At 41.1% G+C, this 27,340-nt stretch overlaps 2 protein-coding genes and 1 pseudogene across 10 annotated transcripts in view; 2 read left to right on the top strand and 1 right to left on the bottom strand.

Moving 5' to 3' along the window:
• Positions 1-27,340, top strand: part of LOC110177087 (uncharacterized) — an 89,820-nt gene that overhangs the window by 38,762 nt on the left and 23,718 nt on the right. The gene's annotated exons all lie outside the window — the stretch shown is intronic.
• Or45a (Odorant receptor 45a) lies at positions 1,520-4,941 on the bottom strand. Its single transcript, XM_086827172.1, has one exon. The coding sequence runs from the start codon at positions 4,127-4,129 to the stop codon at positions 3,008-3,010; it is 1,122 nt and encodes a 373-aa protein (XP_086683298.1). The 5' UTR covers positions 4,130-4,941; the 3' UTR covers positions 1,520-3,007.
• LOC110177088 (ankyrin repeat and LEM domain-containing protein 2 homolog pseudogene) lies at positions 4,461-11,725 on the top strand (annotated as a pseudogene). The gene has a single exon (XR_015270426.1). The product of XR_015270426.1 is annotated as an ankyrin repeat and LEM domain-containing protein 2 homolog pseudogene (transcript).

The following is a 27,340-nucleotide window of genomic DNA, read 5'->3' as shown; positions in this document are numbered from 1 at the left end:
CTCTGGCCGCGCATAAGTACGCCATATAATTTGCATAAGTGCTTGTCATGCATGTGGCATCGACTCCGGGGACTCCCCCTGGCAGCTGCAGCCCGAATTGTTCAAATGGGTCACAAAGTCGCATAAAAATGGGTTAGCATAGGGATAGGGAGGCGTAAATCAAAGTTGGCAAACTTTGAACTAGACGAAAATAGAGACAGAGATTTGCAGTAAGAGATTGGGGATAACAATTTTCCACCCTAAGAGTGAGGGGGAGAGAGAGGGGGGAGGAAGAGATTTCCCCCCTAGCTTTTCCCGTCTGGATTTTCTTTCTTAAGAGGCGAGGAAAAACAAGTCCATTTGGATGTTGTCCAAATTGCTGGCAATTATGTGTGTGGAGGGGAAAAAAAACAGTCAATAAAACATTGTAATCGGCAGAAACTGGAGTGTTTTACTCCACTTTAGTCAGCAATTAAAATTGGATTTAACCAAATAAACAACAAATTAAGTGGGAGTATTTTAATTAGTCTAAATCCTCCCTTGTTTAGGTTGGGTTTTTGCCGCTCTTGGTTTTAGTTCCAGTCACGTTTCATTGTTTACTCAGTGCGAGTGTGTGTGTGTGTGTGTGTATGAGCCCGTATTAATTAATGCATAGAAATGTGTATTTAAGCATATTTTAAAAATTAATTAATACAATTTCTATTAAAAACTCGTTTCGTTACTGGCTTCCTCGTGTTTTCCCCCCATTTTCCTGCCTGCCATTTCCTCGTATTTTTCGTTCAACCTTTCAACAAGCCGCATAATTTTAATTAGAAAACTTTCTGCCCAGGCAAGGCAGGCCCTTGTATGCTTAACCAAAATATATATATATATATTATATATAAACATATATACCTGAATAATATGTAGTAGGTAAATTTATATATGCAGAAATTTATAGCAAAGCGGGACACATTCTTCTTTTTTTGATGGGGGTTTCCCCCGCGGAACACAATGATTATTCCTATTGACAGTTTGCTTTTTTCGCGAATTTTTGAATGACAATTACATGTGAGGCTGCATAAATGTTTGCCAACTACACACTGTTATTTGATTATTAACCATACGCCCCGTGGGACCGTGGAAAACCTAAACTAAAACTGACCGCAGGAATGCGGGTTTTTATTTTGCGAAAGTGCCATCGGCGCTTTTATCCTCCACACTTTTTCCATCTGCCACGCCCACTTTCCCTGCTGCTGCTGCTGATGGAATTATTGTGTGCTCAACGAACCGCAAACAGAATCTGTGCTCAGCTCGCTTTTCTTTTTTCTTTTAATACACATAAAACGCCCCTCTGTTGTTCACTATTTTCAACTTGGCCAGCTTCTCTTATCTTGGCCACAATTTGCTATAACCTTCTGTATATATATCTTTGTGTATATATCTATATAGTATATCAGGTTAATGCTCGATTTTGCTGTTTATGCCGCAGGTGTCTAATGGCTCGTATAGCTGCTCTTGGTTGGCCCAAAGGCGATTTCCGTTTATTAATCGCCGCTCGTTTGTTTTTTTTGCGTAGCCGGGATTTGGCTTGCAAAGTTGTGGCTGTTGGTCAGGGCCAATAAATCAAATGTCAGAGACAAAAATTAATTATACCTGAGCGCAATTTGTTACCTAATCCAAGGTGTGCCAAGGAAGGAGAGTAAGTCGCTGCTGAGCTGTAAAATGTAATAAAACGAATTCCAAATTTTCCAACTGAATTCAAATCTCAACTAAGCAGCAAGCCCCGAAAATTCCGCAAAACAGGCAAAACATTCCTTAACCGCCATTGAATGGGTTGCTGCGGAGGAGTCGCCGGCTCAAGACCCCGGCATTCCACCTGATTCTCCCGAAACTAGCCCAAGTTCCAAGCTCCCAAGACATCCCGAAAAGGAGTCTCGCTTTCCCCAGGGCCATTGGCTGGCTGGCAACAAACTGGAATGGCTGGCGCATAGTTCGAGTAGCTATTTTTCCGGCAACTTGCTACACGCCTCCACCTGAACGATGAGCCATGCCGTGTTGCATACTTTTCAGTTAACAAATTCCAACCTGGGCTAAGGATACACAATGTGTATATCCTGTCATACACTGCCATCCATCCTGGCCACACGCATGAACGGAGCTGTGCAGGAGCTGTGGAGCAGGAGCTTCTATGGAATTCGCTCATGAATTTCATATTCTCTTCAGCAACTGCCGACTGCAGTGGCATGTTAGTGGGATCAACTCTTACTGCATCCATTGCCAGGTTTTGCTGGATGGTTGCTCCCCGGGGCAGAGGTGGGTCCGGGTTCTGTCAAAAGCATATATACACATATCTCCCAGTCATATACTTTGAAATCTCCACTAATTAGGGTCATATATACTCGGCGAAACAGTTGGAAATTGTTAAAGAATTATGCTGCAAGGTGAAAGTACAAGTTTTAGGAAGGTTAAACAATTATATTATATGAAAATGTAAGGTATTAGTTGTTAAATATTTTAAGTAATGTTAGCTTGAGCTGTATAGGTTAATTTTAGATTTTAAAAGTGGGTTTAAATGTGAAAATATCCTCAGAAGGTAAAGTTATTCTTACACACTTTAATACTCTATAGGTTTTAGTTATTCTTTTTATAATTTATAAGCGGCTGAGTGAATAATTAAACCTATTAAGTGTTATTTAAAGATAAACATAAAGTAATTAAAGATCCAATCTCCGAGGTAGTTTCTTCAACATTGTTAATGAGCAAAAGTCCTTGTCTTCAGGAGCGTAGACTTTGTTATACATTTTTCTTTTCGTCATCTATAAATTCTAAACCTTATCAAAGAGTTATTTATTAACTTTATATCATTTTACTTGATGTATTATTTAATACCATTTTGTATCAAATCTCCAAGTTAGTTTCCTAAACACTCCTTAAATCTAAGAAGCAAAAGTCCTTAGCAAAGCCAAAAAAGAACCCGCTGTTCTGGTGACCTGTCAAAAGAATATAGTTGGAAATCAGCTATAAAAACAATTAAAATTATTAAATATTAGTAACCAACAATACGTACCCATAAAAGCAATGGCAAATCCACATTGAACATATAACCAAATATCTTGGCTGGTCGCTGGGCTCTCATCATAATCATTTGCCAAAGTCGTCGCCTTTGAGGCTTCATTTCTGGCCAATTACTGTGAGCATAGACCGCTTCCGATATGGCCAAACTCTGCTGCTTCAGATACTCTCCGCCATAGCAATATGAGCTGAGTTGGATGAAGACGGCCACCAGAAAGGTGGCCCTGAAGGGCACCTGGGGACTCCAGCCACTCCGGCTGAAGCGGAAGGCCAACATGCAGAGCTGCAGGTAACTGAGCATATATTTCACAAAGACAATCTCGGCGAAAATGGAGCTGAGTTCTTCGGCCAGTTCAAGGGCCAAGCGATGGCGATTGATGCACTTCACTAGATGAAGCTCCTCTTGGTCATCCCTCTGCTCCTTCGAGAGTTCCAACTCGAGCAGCTGGAACTGTGCCACCACGTTGTGTATTAGCCAGGAGAAGAGTGTGTCCGTGGCTATGGCCAGCCAGGCGGCTGCTGCCACACCCAAAACGCCCCACAAGTAGATGGGCCAGTAGAAGATGGCTCTCTTCTCGTCCAGCCAGAAATTGAACTCCATGGGCGTGGTCGGTGTGAAGATACCCAAGCGCATATAACCCAATAGACCAATCAGCATGGGTGCTATGATTGAGGCCACAATCACTCCGTAGGCGGCATTCCTAAAGGCTGTGGAGACATACCTATCCAGCTGGTTCTCCTCCAGGATGCGCTCCTTGCCGCGGACACTACTCCTGCTCCCTTCCTCATTCAGTTGATGCAATCTGTGGATCAAGGAGCCAATCCTTCGTCGCTTCACCACAAAGGCCAGGAACTTGAAGGTGCTCAGTGAACCCTGCATCACAACGGCAAAGTTATCCGTTAACCGGGTCAAGTCCGTGAGATCCTGCAGAGCGTACACGGCCATGGGCCAGTTGTGGGAGATCAGGGACAGGACCAAGATCCCAGCCCAAATGGGATGCTTTAGCTTTAGCTGCCGCGTACTCGGATCGAATCCCACAATTTCCAAGGCCCTCCTTTGGACGGCAAAGTAGCGGGAATCCATTCGGGCGGACATTCGAGCGTATCTGGACGCAGAGCAGCGATTTCCACTCGAACTTATATGCGTAGGAAAACCAGGATGGCAGGAGAGGATGGGTGTGTGTGTGTGTGTGTGAGCCACGCTAAGTGGATGCCAGTTGCGCCGCCCCCGTCTGAAATTGTGCCTGAAATATTTATTCCTTCCGTTAACAGGCTACGTGATATGGTTACCACTAAACCTGGCGTGGTGTTTTGATTGGAAAAATTCCCATTTCACGGCATAATAGTTGCCGAGGATTTCGAGGGCGTAAATATCGTATTAACAAATAAATGCCACATAACAAGGGGAAGCCAAGAGAAAGGGGTGTGAATTTCCCACGGCCAACATTTGCGTTTTGTTTACATTTTTAGTTTTATTTCTTTTCAATTACATTATTACAACGCCTGACATCCTCTGAGTGGACAGCAGGTGCTCTCGAAAAGCCTTTGGGCTACAGAGTGAGTTTGTCAGTCAGGTTTATGAATATTAATATATACTAACTAAGCCTGAGGACAGTTTAAGGTTTAAATAATTGATTTTGTAGGTCTAAAAACTAAAGGAATTCTTAATAGAATATAGCTGGTAATATAGTATTATGTTTCAAAGTAAAAATCATAAGTAATTGCTTATATAATAATAATTTCATTATAGCATTTTTCAAATTCCTAACCAAGCCTGAATAATTTGCATTATAATTAATTTATTTTACTCCCCCCTCAATGGTAAATATATATTCCATCTAATATTGACAACGGTCAGAAAATACATTAGGCCAAAAACCTCGATATATAAAAACTCTATTAGATTGCAATTAAATTTTTGTGTACTCAGACCCCCGTTTGCCGCCGCCAAAGGCTGTCATCACAAAGTTGGCCCCAAAAAATATACCCAGTAAACACACACAACCCAAAATGGAATTAATTTCGGAGCCCCTCTCTCGTCCTCTCCCTAACTTTGCCAATTTGTTTGCCCAAAAAAACAAAAAAATAAAAGGGGCAGCCGAAGGGCGGCCAAAAATGTCGAAACCCATTTCGTCCGCACTTTATTCGCGGGTAATTCAATTACCGTGGAAATCAACAAGTAAATCTGCTTTCGAATTTTATCGCCCTTCGTTCCTAGGCCAAATCGAGTGAAATTGCCATTTGCCAGGGACATCAGCCATTACAATACGTTCGTTTCCGTTTCCGTTTTCTCTTCCATTTTCCCTTTTTTTCTTTCTTTTCGATTAACTTGTGGGTATCGTTGTCCCTTTATTTTTTTTTAGGGGTTTCCCCTAGCTTAATGTCACCTTAAATGTTGGGCAATTAATCTGAAACTGAAGGTGGCAACCTTTTCTGGGAATTTTAATAACCATCATTTGCATTTTTTATCAAAAAACTCACCCACGGAGAAGAACTGACAGTTCTTGGGATTTTTTTCGAGAAAAATACAAAAAATTTGTTTGTTGCCCTGAAAGTTATGCAACATTATTTAGAGCAGACTAAAGGCCACCGGGCATTTAATGTATTTAACAATTTATTAAGTTTACACACTTGCAGCTTTGGTAAATTTCAATTTTCATTTAAATTTCATTAGTTTTAAAGTCGCACATATTCATATGCTCGCACGTTTTCATATGAAATTGATATTTTATGCAAAATATTTACCCAACAAAAAAAGAAGCCACAAAAGCAATAATGCCAGCGGCTGTTCCAGGAGGGAAGAGAGAGACAGAAAATGAGGAAAAGAAAGAGAGAGAGAGAGTGGGAGAGGTGACAGTGGGTGGCAGGGGCACACCTGCTGCTTGATAATTTTGACAGCGGTCCGGCTTTTGGTCTCCCAACCAAATTTGCCTGTCTTTCTGCATATCCTTTCTCCTACACTTGGCACTATCTCGCTCTCTCTCTCTCGCTATCTCTCTCCCTCTCACTCCAGCGAATCCTTGTAAGTCTTTCTGCGGCTTTGTTTATTTCATTGCCTTGGTATGTGTGTGGCTGCTCCTTTGTGTGTCACCCATTTTGGTGGTTTTTTATGTGCTTGTGGCGAGCCGTAAAAAACATCTTCCAAATGGAGTGGCGTTCGAGGCTTAACCAGCTCTTCGTCCTGCCCTCGTCCTTCGTCCTCTTCTGTTGTTCAGTTTAAGGAACTAGCAAAATGTTCCACATCATGTCGCTCATTTGTTGCCGCATCCCAGGGAATTAGGTGGTATGAGCCGGGGATATCAAGAGCTATTAGATTAACTTTGATAAAGTCGAAAAAAAAATGAACAGGAAAGGTTACTTCTCTTTTTATGGGTGTTTATTTTGTATCATTTTATAGGTCGCATTTATACCTTTTTTAAATATATTTAGATTTTTAATATAAAGGTATAACTATATTTAAAAGATTAATATATGCTAAACTAAATGTTATGATGAAGGTATTAAATTTAAAGGCTTAACTTTAATTATACTTATCTATTTAAAATCTATTTTTCCATACAAAAATATTGAAATTGCCAATTTTGTTGTTTGTGAAGATTAGGGGAATACCTTATCTTTTATAGGAAAACATTTGTACCGAGTTAAATAACGAATCTTTTTGATGTGTACTTAACCCTAAAAAGTATTATAATATTAAATTAAACCTTCATCATATTAGAATGGAATGAAACATTGATGTTTTTCCTTCAAAAATATTGACAATTTGGAATATATTTCATAAAAAGTCAGTAAATATAAGAACAAACTTGCCTTATTTGTTTGTTTATTAAACTTTTTGAAGTAAATTTATACCTTGTTAATTGTATTTAGAACTACATTTTATTATTTTGAGCTTTAACTGCTCAAGCTATTGAAAAGTTGTGATATTTATCAATTGAAATTCAATTTTTATATAGAAAAGAATCTTTTATCGAATACTGTCTTTTCAACCATTGATACTTAAACTTTAAGGATAATGCTAAGAGTTTTTACTTGATTTCCTTGATTTCCCTCCCTTTTTAAGGGTATCAAGCGATTGAAGCGATTCCTTTTGCTTATTCGTCCCTTCATGTGGTATGCGTTGCAAGTACTAGCAATTTTTCAGCCACTTTACACGGCTCCTCTTCTCTTGTCCGGCTAAAAGGAGGAATAAGTTACTAGTTGAGGTGAGGTTTTTCTAAGAGGGGAAAAAGAGGGAGTGAACAAGGATGGAGGACCAGTGTGTGTGTGTGTGTGTGTGTGCTTCGCATGAGCAGTGCAGGAATTGAATAAAGTTAGCATGCCGCCGCAGGGAACCCCCTGGATGGCACGATAGATGCCGGGGAGATGGCAGAGAGAAAGGCAACGGCATCATTCAATAAAAAATTAATAGAAAAACATTCAATGAACGTGGCACAAAGGCGCCAAAGGGCCAACAGCAACGAGCTCCCAGTTCCCAGCTCTGGTAGATATCCAATCGCTTCGTGCTCGACGCTGATGAACAAGCCATCCCAGGGTATGTGTATGTGTTCGGAAATCACAGGTAATGTGGTTTTACGAGCACCGTGAGACAGCTGGAATCCCCGTAACCCCTTCGAAAGACCCTCGAAAGCCCCCGGTGCCTGTCGTTCCGCTTCGTTTCATTCCTGGAACTGATAAATGCAGCCCCCCTGGCCACCCTCCCTATCTTGGTTGTGAGCCTCTGACAGTACAGCAGCAGCATGCAGGGCATACAAAGCATGCTAATAAAAACATATACTACGTCATCTCCATGTCCTGGCTATCCATGGATGTGTGTGTGCGTTATGTAAGCGGATGTGCAACACTTTTTGCCGTGTGGAACGTTGATTATACTAAACTTGTTTACTTTTGCCGCTCCTGCTCCTGCTCCTGCTCCTGCCACGTGTGTGTGTTTCAGAAAAGTGCAAATTTCAGCATAACCAAGCACACTACACCGCTCAACGCGTCCTGCGCCTGGGCCTTGTGTAAATTTCGACTTAGCCACGCGGGCGCTAAGCAGCAGCAAGAGCAAAGCAAGCAAGCGGTGGCCCAAAAAATGGGGGGTTCCCATTCTGGGTTTATCCATGGGTGCGAAAGTTGTGAGAAAAAGAAAGGGGTGAGGCAGCGGTGAAAATTGTAACCAAGAGACGGGGGTGGGGAAAAACTGGGCTGAAAAGCAACTAAAACAGGGGAAAAGACTGGAGGGAGGGGAGCCGCAGCTGTTGGCACATCCACCAAGTGCAAAGTGTGGCTCAGTGTGATGAATGACGCTGGAAAATTTGATGGTACACGATTAACATAATGATTTGCATACGTTTAGCCTGTCCTTGATGCATGAAGATCTTGCAAATTGTCGCAAAAAAAAGGCAGCACAGAGAAAAAAAAACACCAAAACGTTCTTAACGAAGCCAAAGGACCATCTTGATTGATGCAAAAATGTCGAGCAATGAAAGGCTGCTGGTTTCAATGTAAAATTTTAAGCAGATGTAGCACATTTTTGGCTTTACAGCTTAAAGTGCACATAAGCATGAAGATATTTACATTTTTCAATGATAGTTGTGGGAAAAATCACTCTATAAAATGCCTGTTAACAAGATATTACCTAATACAACATTTGTTTAACACTTTAAATTGTCATTAAGGACTTGCTGAAATTGTTTAACATTTTTTTTTAGGTAATGTACTTCTGAATTCGTCATATTCAGCTATTTTTGTTTGTTCTGGGTATCGTTTTATACATATTCTTTGATTTGATTATATTGCAATTTTTATTATTTAAAATTTGAATAGTAACAGTTTTTTTGGTATACTTCTGAGCACTTTTTGAGTCTGGTATTTTTTCTCGATAACCGCATAATCGATAGCGCGCAACTATCGCACGCGTGCACGATCAAAAATGCCAAGTATCGATAGGCAGAACTATCAGCGTTGTCCCAGCCCTAGTTTCAAACGGTTTAAAAAAAAAGAAATATCACTTTGTTTCTTGAAAAAAGATGTCATTCTTCGGGGTTTATATTCCGAAGACGGAATCCGAGACAAAACAAGACTCCCTCCAACCCGACTCGACGCAGGCAGTGTCCGCGGACGATGGCAAAGCCACGTACGAATGGCTGATCTTCACCGAGAAGGCCAAGGCGCTGGACGTACTGCGTACACAGAAAGAGGCGCGAGTGCGCGAATTCCCCAACCGCGAACAGGCCGAAAGCTACGTCCAGTTTGGATTCGAGAGCGTCGAGGCCATTGCCAATGACCGCCAGCAGCAGGAGGAGCAGAAACAACAACAGGAGCAGCCTGCGGTTAGCGGCGAGCGCGCTCCCTTCCGCGGACCCACCAAACAAGAGCTGCAGGAGTTCCGCAAGCAGATCGAGGCTGGAAAGTTGGAGCGCGTAAAGGAGATCGTTTGGGAGAATCCCCGCTACCTGATTAGCAACGGCGACACACCCACGAGCCTGAAGGAGGGCCCTCGCTACAATGCCATTCACATCTGCGCCCAAACAAACCAGGCCAAGATTGCAGAGCTGCTGCTAAAGACCCTCGGGGATCCAGAATTCGCTCAACTGTACGCGGGCAAGGAGGGAAGCCCCAAAATGTGTGCCGCCCTCAACTCGAATCTTCTAGACTTCTACCTCAATATGCCGGACAAGGCCCGCGGCGAGACGCCGCTGCATTTCGCTGTAAAGAGTGGCCATGTAGAGGTAGTCGAGGTGCTCATCGGCTATCCACAGTGCAAGTCGTTGCCAAATCGTGACGGCAAGGAACCCAGGGACATCATCTGTCAGCGCAATGCCAATGCCCCGCCAGAGACCATCAAGAAGCTGGAACTTCTCATGGGCGATCCACATTACGTGCCCGTGCTGCGCTCCGCAACCAATGAGCTGCCACCGCAAGTGGGTCGTCCCTTCTCGCCCAACGAGCCACCGAATCTGCAGCACAAGAGGGACGAGTGCGAGGGCCTCAGCGTTGACTTGTCGATCAGTGCTCTCGCCGGGCCAATGTCCCGCGACAAGGCCATGAAGTTCTATCGTCGCTGGAAGACACCGCCACGCGTGGGCACCAACGCAATGTCCCCGCTGGCCAGCCTGCCGTTCAGCTCGCCGGTGAAGGTGACGCCCAGCAAGTCGGGTTCGATTCAAATGTCTCGCAAGATGCTCTTTAGCCCCGCCTTACACATGCCCAATGGCAACGATTACGAGAGCAACAACAACATAAACAACGCAAAGCTAGTCCATTCACTGGAACTGCCATCCACACCGGTGCGTCAAGCGAAACCAGAACTATACTTGGCCTATCGAGACACCGCATCGATGTCCATAACGGAAGAGATGTCGATGCTGGACATGAGCATGAACCGCAGCCTGAATGTGTCGGTGTGCACACTGAATGACAGCTTTCGGGAGCGCCACATCAAGAACTCGGACATCGGAAAGGGTCTGGAGGTGGTGGGTCGCCAGCTGGCCCGCCAGGAGCAACTGGAATGGCGTGAATACTGGGACTTTCTCGACTCCTTTGTGGACATCTGCTCTGCAGAGGGCCTGGCTCGCCTAGAGGCCTATCTGCTGGCGAAAGTGGAGGAGTCGATGAAGACTACCGAGGCCTGGAACTTTTCCCAGCTGCATCAGAGTCTAAGCACCGTTGTCCAAGCCGAGGAGGAAGTGAAGCAGTCACCGGATGCGGGATTGGGCTCATCCAGGGTTGTTGTGTCTTCTGTTGTATCGCCCATATCCACAACGGCCTGGCGTACCAAAGACAATGATGATGAAGACAGCAATGAGGAGGACTTCTTTTTCGATGCGAAAACTGGAAGCAGCAGCGACGATGAAGATCATTTCCGCACACCGCCCGGTATCCAACCCTACGAGCTCTTTATCAATGGCAAAGAGCCAACGAAGCGTGATTTGGATGTACTCAATGCCATATTCAATGTGGATATCGATAAGAAAACGCTGCCGCGTGTCTATGCATGGAAGGAGGCCATGGAGAGTTTCTCCACAAACGAAATGGATCTCTTTCCATCACCCAGAACCGACCAGAAGAAACCGAAGCCAGAATTCTGGCACTCGGGCACACCCAAGCAGGGATTGGATGATAATTCAAGTGCGGGCCACACATCCATGCAGCCCAAACGACTCTTTGGCACTCCAAAACTTAATGCTGTGGCCGGAAGAGTGGCATCATCTGACTGTGCCACCTCCAGCACCAACCCTAGCATTCCGTCAGCATTGAATAAGAATTTACTGTCGATTCCAGCTAAAAACGTAACAAAGTCATTCCACACGCCGGTGAACAAGATGCCGGGTCTGTTCAGCAAGTATCGTGAGACTCATAGCGACATAGACTCTCCCCTGGCCAGTATCAGCAAGGATGTTCAATCACCTGGAGTAACCCTCACGGATAGCGACTAATACTCCATATTCACTTATTTATATTTATGTTAAGTTCCTTCTTAATACCTTGAATACTAATACCGGCAATGATTGCTAGGGAATGCATCTCCTGTGGAGGACTCCTCCCCGCCATTCGTTCATTTTTAAAAGCATGTATAATCTCACATAATTTTTTGTTTTCATTTCGAAATTGCTCTTTAAAAGGTGCCCTAATATTTGGTTGAATATTTAAAAATACTTACAAACTGAATAAAAATGAACACCACATGAAGTTCTTGTGCGAATTCGTACTCAAGTATGTTTGCCAACTAATATCACATTGATTTGCAAAAACCTTATGTATTGAGCATATGAATGAAAACCTGAATACATTTTCGGTAGGAAAATGGAAATGGAAAAGGAATTGTGCAATGCACACCATCTGTTTGTAAATCGGTGAATTTTGAATTGACAGAAATGGGGAGTACATTTTTATCAATTCTTTTGGGGGGGCTCGCATTCAATTCTCTTCTCTGAACCATTTCGCATATACGATTTGTTGTATACACGAACAGGTAGCTGAAATTAATTTGAAGCGTAGAATAGCATAAACAGGGGTGCACACAGGTATTACATGCGAAGGGAGGCATCGAGGGAGCAAGCCGATTTTCCCCCAGCAAGTGGCATAAATAAATAAACGCAAAAATCGAAACTGCAGCGGAGAGGAAGGAGTTATTCAACTGCAACATGGCAACATGGAAACTTGTTTCGTGGAAATTCTGCATACAAAAAGGGAGAAAATAATAAAAAAGTTGCTATTGAATAAACGAGAACTTTGCAGACGACAAAAGTGATTGCTATTTGCTTAAAGCCTTAGCTGCAGCGAGACAAAACTAAAGTCCCCGCTGGGAAGCTTATTAATTATAGACAAATATGTGGTAATTGACTGCGAACACACACACACACAGAGACTAAAGACTGAAACTGAATCTGAGATATATATATTAGATACTACATATATAGTATGCGGGGAGCAAACGCACACAATCGCTGTGAATCTGAGCTTGAACTGAACGTTATATGGCGCACAATGGGCTAATTTTAAGCTAATATTTATGCAGCAATTAAAACGGTTCAGTTGAGCTGCGTTCGAGCTACGGTGACGCCATCTCTGGAGCACCCACACACCGCCCATTATCCTTGCAGAAACCCGATGAAACTCCAGCACAACATTTGCTGAGCAAACAAAGTAACACAGTGCAGGAGGAGGTGAAGCTGGAGGAGCCCACAGCCCGAGATGAATGATAAATGAATGCAGGACTGCAGAAAGGACTTGGCTGAAACTAACCCAGATCATGAATAATATTTCACGAGTGAATATACATCCTTATAGTATATATATATATAGAAAAGCGCGAGGTCTTGGCTGATTTGTGGCAAAGGATTTGTTTGCACCGCAGAAAAAATATGAAAGTGCTTTTATAACTTGTAACAATTTAGTCTTTGGCTTGACCTGATTTAATAATACAACATTTTATACTACTATAAAATGATATGCCTTTTTTTTAGTTAATCAAAAGGAAAGAATTCAAAGATACTCATATATTTTTATACCCTTTCCAGGATATTACAATTTTAGTCAGAAGCTGCAAAAGCAGTGAAGGAGTCATTTCCGACCCCATAAATCATATATATTCTTGATCAGCATCAACAGTTGAATCGATCTAGCTATGTCCGGACAAAATTAAAATTTTTCAAAATTTCAAAATTTTTTAAGGGTTTAAAATCTTAAAAATTGTCACAAAAAAATTGACAAAAATTTAAATTTTTTAAAATTGTAAATTGAGAGAAAGATTCTCCGCAAAATCTTTGGTCCAATCTGCGTTGGCGATGCTTATCGCATCAGATGGAACCACGAGCTGTATGAGCTGTACGGGGATGTTGATATAGTAAGCCGAGTCAAAATTCAAAGACTCCGCTGGCTGGGTCACATCGCCCGCATGGAAGAAGACGCTCCGGCTCGTAAGGTATTTGATGCGGTAATCGTCGGAAAACGGAGGAGAGGACGACCCCGGATACGTTGGCAGGACCAGGTGATGGAAGCCCTGTCTACATCTGGTGTTACCAACTGGCGAGCGCGGGCCCAGGACAGGGAAGCGTGGAGGCAGATTGTGCAACAGGCTGTGACCCGATAGGGTTGTGATGGCCATTAAAAAAAAAAAAAAAAAAATTGAGTATGCAGATTTATTAACATAGTAAAAAGTAGCACAGAAAAGCTTTGCGAAATGAAATTAAAGGTTTTTTGGCTTAGTTATGATATCTGAAAAACTTTGATTTACCCAAAAAACTAGCATATAATACTATTGATTTAATATTTCAATTAATATTTCATTTAATATTTTAGATTTTCTTAGTGGTATTATAAACCAATTATGGGCGAATATAGCAACCTTTCTAGTTAGAATATAATTTAACAAGTTGAAATATTAGAGCAAGATGCATTAAACTTAAATGACCAATCCATTTAACTTTTAGTTTATTATTTAACATAAACAATTTAAAGCTTAATTCTATTGGCTTGCCTTGTGCAATACTTGTTATTTTAGTTCTGTGTGTGTGGAAATATTAAAAGTGCTCTTGGTCTGGACTGACTTTGGGTAGCCCTTGACCCAGCCCACTGAATGCATCATCATCGATATGTACTCACTCATATATATTGAAAAGTTCTGCTCTAAGCCCCATTGGAACTCATCTCTGGTTTGGGATCAGCAAAATCATCAGCTTAGTCACAACTTGAGGCCAATAAGGCGTCCTCATCCGGCCATGTGAAGTGTCAGATGTCGTCGCTTGGCTATAAGGCTCTGGCTCTGGTTCTTTGGCTTTGGCTTTTGACTTGGCCAGCACTTTTATCAGGCAACATACACGGAGACATGCACTCATACAGTCAAATATCCACTCATCTGCCTAATTGAATTCCTTAACGTTTGTCGCTTTCGCTCCCCCCTGTGTTGTTCCGGGACTAAAATCTCGGGGAATGTTTCCTTTTTCCGTTTCTGAGTGCCAGTGGCATGCCATCTCGACATCGACAAGGGCTATGTGGCACCCTGCTGCTTCTGGCCACTTTGCACGCCTGTCAGCCAAGTTAGTACCCCGCCCCTGTCAAACTATGCGCCTAAGTATGTCGATGGCCATGTCGTTGCCCGCATGCCTGAATGCCAATTCTACATGTCGTTTTTAATAACTGTGTCAATCGGCTTGGAGACCACCCACTCCCGCCCCCATCTGACTTTTCCGATTCCAGCTTGGGAAAAGCTTTGCAAGAGGGGAGAGAGAGAGGTCGGTGGTGGCCATTAGGACATCAAAGCGAGTGTAGAGATCGCAATTAGTGGCCTCAGATTGGTCGTACATACATATATCCCATCCAGCAAGTGCACATGCACTGGACATTTACATTTACTCGTTCATTAATTAATTGCAATGTCCTCAATTGTCAATACACAGAGAGAGAGAGAGAGAGAGGGAGGGAGACACCCTAATTGGCCTAATCGACTTGCGGCCATGGTGTCTGGGCCAGCACTCCTGTTCAAGCCACATTTGCCGCTCATTAATAATAAATGTTTTGTGTGTAATAATTGTCCATATGCTGGATACACTGGGAAAAGTCATAATTAGCTTTAAGGGGAGAGTAGGGGAAATGAGTTTCCTGACAGCAGGAAAGTTTTCCTTAAGAGTCCAAGTGTGAGTTAATCAGTGGTTAAAAGGGAAATTGGGGTGCTCTTCATTTTATTTAGTAATCAAGAGTTATTTTTGTTTTGACTAGTTTTCTTCCAGTGCCTTTGCAGCTTCATTTAAAACCAGTTTGTATGCCTTTCCCTTGGTAGTTTCTACCTGTGGCTATGCATTTTCCGATTGCGTTTCTCTAATTGATTTTAATACGCTCAGCTAGTCAGCTTCTTCTAATTGCCAGCTTATCTGTAAATTGATGTGCCAGTTGCTGCTGCTGCTGCTGGTCTTTTTGGCCACGTTTCGCTTTGCTACCATGTTGGCTTAATCGCTTGTCAAACGGCTGACAGTAGCGGCTGACCATCCCCCCACCCCCCTGACCCGACCCGTGGCTTTTCCGAGCGGCTTTTCCACTCCGCAGACGGTTGGCATGCCAAACTGTTTTTCTCATTACCATGCCTCGATTGGCGCTTGACAAGCGCGTTATTTGATGTTTTATTCAAGGCCTTTGATCTTTTATGCGCTTTATCTATGAGGAACGTTGTGGGAAAAATAAAGCAAAAAAAAAGGAAAACCCACGAGAGAAGTTAGCGTTGACAATGGGGGCACAAAAAAAAAAAACACAAAATAAAAGAAGGAAATTATGAGGACGACCTTGATGCGAACGATTACAACAAACACAATGGGGCAGGAATGCCAGTCGCGTAAACAACAGGCCAACAATGGACTCCTGCATGCATTAATCCTTAATAATGGCGGCTAATCTTGGCCCAGGCGAAAGTTGATTAAGCCAAACTGATTAGGTTCAGTGCAAAAAAGCCCAGCTAAATAACAGGTGGAGGAAGGGAGGTGGAAGGGAGGTCCTGTCGTCTGCAGGCGTTCACGTGGCGTATGCGCAATGTCACCAGGCTGCTGTTGCTGTTGCTTTTGCTGCTGCAGCTGAAAAGCCTGAAAAGCCCGGCTAGGGAAAATGGGGTAACAGCAACAGCCAGCGAGCAACACTCAGCGTTTTTCTTTTCGAATAGTTTGGCCGGGGCTAAGTGGAGGCTTAATTAACATAAGCGAGCGAGTGAGTTAGCAAGCGAGAGAGCGAAATCTGTGTATGAGTGTTCTTGAAAGCTTTTAGCCCTCACACACACACACACACACAGAGAGATCATCAGCCTGGCCCCAAAAAAAATAAATAAAATATAACATGAATAAAATCCCCACTTTCAAGTGCAAAATTGTCAAGTGGTGTCCTTTTTTTTACGCTCACAACCCAGAGACATCAAACTGCTACCAAACAATGTGATTAAAAATGGCAACAAAAAATAATTATTTATGTGTATGCATTTGTTTTATATATACATATATAGTAAAAGATATATATACATAGAGAGAGAGAGTAAAAACTAGCGCAATGTCCTTTGAGGGGGTGGCAAAAGCTGGCCATTTCCTTGACCGAAACGTAACGCAGCCGAAGGTCAACGTTATCCTTATTATTTACAACGGCCATTGTCTAAGTATGTTGAGTGTATTAGTGTGTGTATAAATGCAGTAAAGCATGACGTCAGTGATTCTGATTATCCTGGCAGGACATGAAAATCAATCTTTGCCACGAATATATAGAGAGAGAGCATCGAAACTTTCTCTCGTTGAAAGCAAATTTGCACAAATTTTGGCTGAGAAAGTAAAGGATTTTCCCAAATCTTCTTTTGTGATTTTTAAAGAGGTAAAGTGAAGTATTTTATTCAACAAGCTGCTTTTTGGATAAATTAAAAGTTCTTGTCGCTTTGCCAGCTTTAAAAAGATTTATTTATAGAGAAAATCTGTGAGTTAACAAACGCAGATTTTCTGCTCACACAAAAAATATATCCTTGAGAAATCTTGAATTTGCTGGCCATAATTTATGCAAAGAAAAGCAAAGTTGCCTTGCTGTCTTTCGCATGACAAACAGATCTGAATGAATATTTAGCACCTTCTTGTGCAACACAATAACTCCTTCAACTCATCTTTGGTTTTTTTTTTTGTATCAAAGTTGCATTATAAAAGAGGGGAACAATATGCAAAACATTCTTGGCCACCCCCTGAGAACTTTTGCAGTAGTATGCATGGCCAGGAGCTCTCCATCTCCCTCTCTCTCTCTCTTGGCCAAAAAAGGGGGCAACCTGGCAAACAATCAACTCCGGTTAAGCCTTTGTTTCTTTTGTTTCATTTGTTGACAGACGAAAGCGCGATATGCGCGCAGGAAATTGAGTGTGCAACATCCTGGGGGCCACTAGCAGTAGGAGCAGCCACATCCCATCATCCTTGCATCCTTGCATCCTGATATCCCGCCTCCATCCTTGCCTTGCCTCCTGCCGAGCCTTCCTTCAACTTTTTATGCCGCAGAGACCGCAAGGTACAAGGAATTGCTGGGGCCAGGTGGATCGACCTTGGTGGTGGTGATGGTGGTGGTGCCTGCCATGTGGCACAGCTGCACGGAAACAAATTATTAGGTTTGTTTTGATTATTCCGAATTCGGGGAATTGTGTTTTCCAGGGAAATGGAATAGAGGTGTTTTCAATGGAGCTTTTTTGTAGGAAGGGAGAGGAGTCTGGTAGTGAGAAATAACGAGTTTATTAAGTCAAGTCAAGAGTTCTTGGGTTTTATTTTAATATTATAAGAATAGACTTGGTAGATTATAAAATATATACAAACAAGAAAGTAAGGCGAAAGTTTATATACCCCTTTAGCTTGCCATCAAATAATAGGATTAAATTGGAAATCGTTCATAACTAAGCTTCAAAAATACGCATTTTAATTGATATTTATTAATATTTTTATTTGACAATTTGTTCGATAAATCAAAGTTTTAAAAATCTCATAACTAAGCCAAAAATGCTTTAATTTCAATTCGGAAAGCGGCCCTATGTTAGTTTTTATTAGATTAATAAATCTGCATACTCAGTTTAAAATTTAAAAAATTTAAATTTTGGTGAATTTTTTTGCCTGACAATTTTAAAGATTTTAAACTCTTAAAAAATTTTAAAATTTTGCAAAATTTAAATTTTTTCCGGACATAGCCAGATCGTTTCAGCTTTTGATGCTGATCAAGAATATATATGATTTATGGGGTCGGAAATGACTCCTTCACATCGTTTTAAGCTTCCGACTCATATTATAATACACTGAAAGGGTATAAAAATAGTCTTCGATTTAAAAGATATCTGGCATTCATGGCGTGTACTTAACGAGAAAACCTTATATCAAGTATACGCCATGTGTCTGCTTTAAATTTATAAAAATAAGTAGTTCAAGTTAAAAAGCATTTTTAGCAATTAAATTAGAAGATCGAAACAGAAATCGATAAAAACTAAGCTTCAAATATTCGATATTTATAAATATTTTTAAATACATTTGTTTTTTTATAAATGAAAGCTTTAAAGTATCATAACTAAGCCAAAAAAGCTTTGATTTCAATTCGGAAAGCTGTTCTGTGCTAGTTTTTATTAGGTTAAAAAATCTGCATACTCAATTTAAAATTAAAAAAAAATAAAATTTTTAACAATATATTTTTTTTTTAATTTTTGCAAAAAAATAATAGAAAAAAAATTAAAAAAAAAAAATTCTTCAAAAATATGCTCAAACGATTCGCCTTTTAATGTTGATCAAGAATATATATGATTTAAAGGGTCGGAAATGGTTCCTTTAGTGCCTTTGAAGCTTCTGACTAAAATTAGAATATCCTGGTATTAAAAATAATATATACATTAATTGCTTCTTTATGTAGCATTTTATTTAATGAAGCGTTAAATACCAAAGTAGTTTTGATATATCGTTATTTTCTATAGTTCCTGGAAATTACTTATAGGATTAATCCTTTGAAATATATATCTCTAATTATTTTAAACATAAAAAGACTGTTTTCCTTTTATAATATTTTTCATTTGTTTTGTATTATATATTTATATATATTATATATTTATATATATTATATATTTATATATATTAAATATTTATATATATTATATATTTATATATATTATATATTTATTTATACCTTTTAATAATTCTTTGATTTTTGTTATTGTGCACTGAGGCCTGGGCATCATCATCTTCAATCAACTTGCCCGCTTGGGCAGCCACTTTCGCCACACTTGAACCTTTTGTTTATGCAAATCAAAAACTGTTGCCCATGGCCCACATTTCAGGGCATTTCTTGATTCCTTGTTTTCCACCGTCTCAGTTTTCTTTTTCCCATCTTTCTGATGCCAGTTTTTCATTTGCCAACATTGTCAGTTTCGCCTTGGCTCGCTTCCGCCTTCGCAAGTTATTTGCATCAGGCATTCTTTTCAGCTGCTCCGATCCGTTCTGCCCATTTGGGCCAAAAGCGGTGCATTCTTCAAGGCAAGGGCCCAATTTGTTTCAGCCCTTCTGCTACCACTTCCACTGCCACTGCCACTGCTGATGCAGCTGCTCGTAATGGCCACTAACTTGGCTCTCAGTGTGTGCGAGTGTGTGTGTGTGGGAAAGCAATTAAGCCTTTGTCTCCGCGAAATAAAGGAGGCAATAGTGTCCTCCCTCCCGCGCTCGTTTTTTAATGTCTTTCGCGAACTTGACCAGGACTCAGCTGGCAAGTCGCAGGACCTGACACGCCGGGACAGGACAATGCGTCAGTCAAGTTGCTTTTAATTAAGCAAGCAACTTCTTAGCTATACTTTTCCTTCAGCATCTCCTGTACTTGTCTACTTTTCGCATGCAATATTCGAGAGCGTGTTGCAAAACTCCGGGACAAGCAATTTAAGTCAAACAATGGGAATTTGAGTCAGAAAGTCGGCTTCAAGTGCCAAAGCATCTTGGAAAGTTGTTGGCTCTCATGCCTCTCCTCCACCTTTTACTCTCAACTTTGCGAACTGTTTAACTCAATAAGAGCAGTACAAATACGAGAACAATATGTACATGGCATCTTCAAACGGAAACTTTCCTTTACGTCGCTGTAATCGGAGACCCGGAAACTTTTCGACTTTTCCTGCTTCTCCTGCTTTCCGGTAGCTCGCGCGAAAGGCTAATAAAAAAAAAGCATTTTTAATATGCATAAATCGCAACTTTTGATGACTTCAAAGGCTCGAGATGGACAGACACATGATGGAGTAGCCGGATGGTCCGCACACACATCTCCTGGAAGGGATGATGGGTCGTCATCAAGTCTAGCATCCGGCGGAAACGCAACCCGAACTGTTACTGCTACTGTTCCTGTTCCTGCTCCTGCCACTGACAGCCTCTCCCCAGGAGTCACTCATCCTCTCAGTCGCGAACCTTTTGTCCAACCTTCTGTCAGGGATCTGTCCGGGTTCTGTCCGATTGACCAAGTCACCAGGCAGCCGGGGCCACATCCATTTTGCGGTCATTCTTGCCGGGGTCCCCCCGAATCCTGGGACATGGGATCCTGGGATCCTGGGACCTCATTGCCATTGACATTCGCATTGGACCTTAGAGCTTAGAGCAACATTTCCGCCGAACGTAACAATGTTCTCCACCAAAACATGGCGATGACAGGCCATCTAAGCTGCTCCTGGAATAGAATTCCCCAGCACAAATCTGTCAGCAGTTCGTCCTGACAGTTGGCTCCCCCCTAGGCACCCTTCAATCGCCTCGGGTTGCCTGGTGAAAAATAGAAAATGCATTTTACCGCCATTTTGCCGAGATGCTGCATCTCATGCTGTGACACGCAGAGTTGGTTGCGAAATTTCCTGCCCGCTGTGTTCAAATTCGAACAATCGAATGGGTCCAAAAGGGGTCATGCCAACATTGCGTATACGCCACGTGCCCCCCAACCAGGATGCATCTATTTGACCAAATTAGCAGGTGGATGGATCTCTTGCAGGCTAGTTGAGTGTGTAAACGAATTTTGGCCACATGGCAGGGAGCTCATGTTCAAAAGAGGTACCCTGTTGCTTTCCATAGATACAAACTTCAAGGATATAATAAATATAAAAGCCAGACCTTTAAATTTCTCAGCTTAGGTAATCCGCAACATTATGATTTCACGATTTCCGGCGTGTACAAATTTAATTTCCCCCCGAGAGTTGGAGTTCATCAACTTAATCCAGCCAAGAGCTTCTTCCTTTCCTTAAGATTTCCGACACGAACACTTAAAAAACGATTCAAGGACCTTCTTTTCACACACACACTTACGCAGGACCTTGTTGCTGCGCTCCATCGACGCGACCTAAACGTGCCAGAAGTTATGCTACATGGCCTAATGTCATTTGCATATTCCCGTCCGCCATTTTCCACTCAGACACATAAGCACACACAACACACACACACACATAACACACACACACTCGCATATTTATCCTTTCTTTTCTGAAGGACGCAGGCCGGATTTCATTTCATTGTTGAGCTCTAGCAAATATTGAAATTAGAATACAAATTAAAAGGCTTTTAATGTAAACAGGCAAAAGGTTTTGCTGGCTCCCTAGTCTCGTTTTTTTTTCGGGGAAAACTGTAGCCTGTTTCTGCTATTATTATTATTCTTATTATTGTTATTGTTGCTCTCGTTGTTTATGGCTAAAAAGTGCCACGCCCTTTGAAAATAAAAGGGCTTGCAGTATAACATTGCCTGCTGTTGACTTTGGCCTCAACGCCGGCGGGGACCTCGAATTTTATTTCCTGCCTTCCCCTGGGTATATTTACCGATTCTGATTTGCGATTCCTCGATTTAGCCATAAAAATTCCACAGAAAATTGATTTAAAGCCAGGGTTGAAGTACCAGAAATATCCTTGAAATAAGTTGGGAAGAAAAGCGAGGAGATTTGTGTAACAGATTTGTTTGTATCTTTTTCATCTGATATATATTTAAAGATCTTTATTCAATCTATATTTAACGATTTTGATTTGCGATTCCATTCTTGAGAATTTGTTTAAAGGAGAATCTTATAGATTTGTTTAAAAATAAAGCATATATGAGTTCAATCTTGATCTATATTTAACGAGCAATTTATATTAAACGATTCTGTTTTGCAATTTATCGATTGAACCTAAAAATTCCATAAAAAATGTATTTAAAATCTGACTTTAAATAGCACAAAACCTTGAAATTTGCTTCAATCTTAAGTAAATAGTAAATAAAATCATAATTTAATGATCCTAGCTCCTTACTAAAGATACCATAAACTTTGATTTTAAAGAAAATTCTTATAGATTTGTTTAGGATTATATCATATCATCTCTTGAATCTCTTCTGAATACATTAAACAAAATCTCAGTTAAATGTTCCTAGCTCCTTCCTCTATATAATATAATATTCAGATTTATTCAACCGAAATTCATTTGAAATCATGTCCTGATGCATGTCCACTTCAGTGACAGCCAACTAAAGTAACTGCAAATGGCCGGAAAGAAAGTTGAATGGATGGTGGCCTAAACGATTTGAGCCGTGACCAATAGCCGAAATGTTATGCTTTAATTTTTGCATTTTTAAGAATCTCTGTGTGTGTGTGTGTGTGTGTGTGTGTGTGTGTGTGTCTATGTGTGTGTGTGTATTTGTATCCTTTTTCGTCGCTATCGCTGTTCCTTTTCCTGTTTGGCCGAGAGCAAACAGCAAAACCAAACAGGGCCTCCGACAACGACTGAATAAACAAGGGGAAAAACCAAACAAACAAAAAAACAATTTTACGTTTCACTTTGCAGGGGTTAAGGGGAGGGAGATACGGAGGCTGCTGTAATAGTAACAAAAAAAAAGCACAAAAGTATTGACCTGCTTTTGGCTAACACACACACACACTCACACTCACACACACATGATGCTAAATGCTCCGCATAAGTATGTAAGAGTGTGGGTGCTCTGCACATCCAATATTTTGACAATCCTTAGTGGCGACATATGGCCCCCTTCCCCCCCACACATTGATGATGGCCCCAGGATGCTGCGGGTTGTACGCTGCGGTTATTGAAAAAAAAAAAAAAGAAGAGAACCCAGAAACTGACGCACCAAAAAAAAAAATAAATAAGGAAAAAAGGGGCAGCAGCTGGCCAGTGATAACGGTTTTAGTTCTTACACACAGGAAAAGCCTGCAGCAATTTTCTTTTGTACAGCAAAAACGCACTCGAACCCTTTTGTATAATTACCGCAACATAAATAATCCATCAACAGGGGATAATGGATAATGGATAATGGATAATGGATTGTGTTTGTTATAGTTTTCTTTTTTATCGGCCCCAATGCAGTTGCATAATTGAATATTAATTATTCAGAAATTGTTAAATTGCCAATTGCCGAGCTTAATGAGACGAGGTCGTAAATCAAGAGTAGTCCAGGATGTTGCCAGGGATATATATATTCGATATATATATATAGGCTCTGCTGTGCTCTGTGTGAAAATCTCTGAATGAAAGAAGCAAAAGAAGCTGTAGCAACTTGATTGATTAATCCAATAATGCGATGATAGATAGAACCGATAGAGTGCATTCAGCCAGGAATCGGTTCCTGCACTTTTCTCATTTTCTTTTTTTCTTACTCAAAAAAACAAACAAAGAGCACCCCCCAACAAGGGCAAACAAAATGAGATGAATATCCATTTTACAGATTGCCTTCAAAGGGGCAAAAATTGTATTCCAAAGAGAGAGAGGAGAGGGGTTTGGTGAAGACAACTGGAGCGTACCTTTGATGATTAGAGTAATGCACTATGGGTATAAAAATATAGCTTTTCAATGATACTGATGCGGATGCTGCTGCTGCTGCAAGTGTGGCAAAAATTGGAGCCTGGGAAAAATGCATCAAATATTAACGGCGAAAGTCAATTTCGAGTGCCAGTTTTCAACATTTTCCATTGCCAGGGCGACACCAAATGAAAACGAAATCGAAAATGAAATGAAAAAGCAGCGCGAAGCTGTCAATATGTCGCAAAGTAGGAAAAGTAGAAACAAAAAAACGAGGAGGAGGAAACGAAAGGAGAAAACTAGGAAAACGAAGAAGGTTCTATACTCTATGGATTTGTTTTCTTATAGCTTAAGAAGATTTTAACCGGATACTTGGTAATCCTTAAACTTGAGAGTGTTGTTTTTTGGGAAATATAAATCTAAGTTAGTTAGAAATTAAATCCTTGTAATTATCATATTGTTCCTGTTTATATTTTAACAAGATTTTCAAAGATTACTTAAGCTTAAGACTATTTCTTGTGTCAAAAACAACTCTTAGCTTGTCAGATTTTAAGGAATTAAGCCAAGGTCCTTAACAAGTCCCTGTTGTTATCAGCTTTTCATGGTTATACCTAGAAAAACTTGTCTTTTCCTTTGCTTTTCCTTTACCAGTATCCTTTTTAATCAGCTTTCTGATAGAGCACAGTCTCAAAGGAACTGACTATCAGCTTCACATAAGATAAGACATCCCTCCTTTTTTGACTTACATTACAAGGACCATCTCTAGCAAAGACAGCACAGGACATGCCTTTAATTTACTGCCGAACATGGTCCTGTAACAGCATCGATTTCAATAACCATAACGTGGAACACGAAGGGAAAAGACAGTGGAAATGTGCCAGCGGAATTGATGCAAATGAAAAATGTCAACTATTTTGCGAAATATGAAACAGCGAGCGAGCGAGAAGTCTGAAAAGGATATGGCGCGGAAGCAACACATGTACGCAGACACACAGACAGACATTCTGGCACAGGACCTGTGTGTGTACGAATCCTTGTTTATTTATTCATTGCAAGTAATAAGCCAGGCCCCACCCCCCTACCCACCATCTGTCCTAGACATCCGAGAGAGCGTAATGTAATATTTTTACAAATTTATATTCATTCCATTTGGCAATGGGAATTTTTAAAAGAAAACTTTGAACCCCCCGCATGGAGCTGGACTCACAACACATGTACATATACCCCAGCAGTAGATGAAAATTGTGGGAAAAATAGGGGCGTGGCCCAGGGTTTGGTCTCAGACTCGGACTCGAACTCGGATTCGGGATCCAGGTGGCATTCAGCACTTGTAATTACGCAAAGAGCATAAGCAATTTGCAGTCTGACCAAAGCCAAGCCCAGGAAAATCCAGGACGAGGAAGGGGAGGGAAAAGCCAGAGCAGGATGAGCCCTTAAGCGGCTTGGTTTTTGGCCAACTACCAGGTACCATTACCTGGCCAAATTAAAAGGCATCTCGGGGGGGAAAAATGTAAAATGTTATTTTTCAAATTAAATGCAATGAGCATACATTTATTTGATATTTCCAAAGCTGAGAAACGCAAATGTATCTTGTATAAAAGAACGTTTACTTCGGGGTATATTCCATAACAGATATTTAGCTACTGTTGTGCTCTTTAGTTTTGTTTTATCAGAAAAGAAACAATGTATTGGCCTCAGGGTTTAAAAGATAACTACTATATATTTAATTTCTAGCAAATAACTTTCTTAATACATAAAGCATTTAATAACCAGTTGCAAATTATGTATTTTCACAGCAACTGAGATTGTTTCAATAACAAAACTTAAGCAATCAATCAATCAATCAGGCAGTCAGGACACTTGTAATTTTCCCTTGGACAAAACGGATTAAATGTTAATATTTGTGGCTCCCTCAGGAGAATATATGGAATATGTCCATGTATTGTTTAATGTGTGCTCGGGTCCTGGACCAGAGTCCACAATTTGAAACCCGCTGCTGCATAAATTCGCATCGTGTGTACGCCTGGTTAAGCATACGCACTGTGTGCCCAAGCGTGATAAGGTTTCTGGATCGAAAAGGGCCCGTTACATATTGATATTCATAAATTAGCATGAAAAACAGTACAGCAGAGGGGAGAAGGGGAGAAAATTCAATAACAAGTACGGGATGTACATATTTGCATTTCCTGACTGACCTCTCAAACGGTAGAACCCTAGAAAAATAATAATAATAATTATAATAATAAGTGCAATCAGCATTTTGGCCACAAAACCAGTAATGTTAACTACTATCTCCATTTTAATTGCATGCAATTACTGCTCCCCCATAATGGCCGCAAATGGAAATGAGATGATTAATTTGCTCTGGCCAACAGGTCGCCTTTGAGTTTTCCGTAGAATTTTTTACCTTCTCCAAAAATAATCATCATGACTGAAGGGAAAACAGACCTCGCCTCGGCCGCAAATTGAATGTAAACAGCTCGACCTCTCTGGGGGTCTGTGTGTGTAAAGTGTAAAGTGGAAACTGGACCTCTGATGAAGAGGAATTCATGAATTTTCAAATTTTCCAACCTGCAATCTGCAGCAGGAACAGCAGCAGACATAAACGAGTTACACTGCACCCTGTGCTGGCCTCGGACATTGTGGTTGATGCCATTAATATGCTGGCCCATTCCACAGGACGCAGGACACAGGACACAGTACACAGGACACGGGACACAGGACGCAGGACACACACTCCACTCGCACAGATTGACAACTGTGCTAATTCCGCACTCAAATGTAATTTGAGCTCAAATTACATTTTCAACTTGACGCCGAGATTGGATGAAGATGGATACGAGTGCGTTGTGTTTGGAGTGAGAGAGATTAGATTTATATTACCAATTCTAATTTATTTCCCTCTTAACTGTTGCCAATTTTAGTGAATGAGTAGGAGGAGGAGGAGGAGGAGGAGGCACTTCAGCATTTGGGCCAAAAGTGCAGCTCTGGCGAAACGTTTTTCACAAAATGGCCAACGGTTTCGATTGGGGACATCCTTTCCGTTGTCCGTCCGGCTTTTGTCTGGCCATTAATGGCAACCAATCGAACTGCACTAAAAGGCCAAAAGTTGATGAGTGTGAGTGTGGGGGGACTCCAAAAACTGGCCAAAAACGAAAGCCATTTTCTTCCGAGTTCGTTTCTATTCCAGGAGCGTCTTAATTATGAGTTTGTGAAAAGATTTTCAAGGGGAAAACCCAAGTGAAAGTGAAATTCTTTTCAAATAAATCAAAACTTGTGTATTGGAATCATTAATTTTGCAAGAAAATCATCACTCAAGACCAATTTCTTGTTAAATATTCCTCAAGCGCTTAATCGTATTCGAATTGCCAAGTGTCCAAATTGAAAAATAAATGGCCAAAACTAAGTCCGTGCTCAGGGAAATTCAATTGAAATCAATCAATAACATCAAACATTTACTTTTGTGGTCCAATCGAGTGAAAAACAAAATACTATAAATGGAATTATTCCTCTCGTTGAATGAGGAAATACTTTTGTGTGCGTGTCTCCTGTGCTGACCATGTGAAAATATTGAC

This window comes from Drosophila serrata, unplaced genomic scaffold (assembly GCF_035046125.1).
Source record: "Drosophila serrata isolate PLE 108 unplaced genomic scaffold, ASM3504612v1 contig_165, whole genome shotgun sequence".
Classification (NCBI taxonomy): domain Eukaryota; kingdom Metazoa; phylum Arthropoda; class Insecta; order Diptera; family Drosophilidae; genus Drosophila; species Drosophila serrata.
This window is presented reverse-complemented; position numbering and strand designations above follow the sequence as displayed.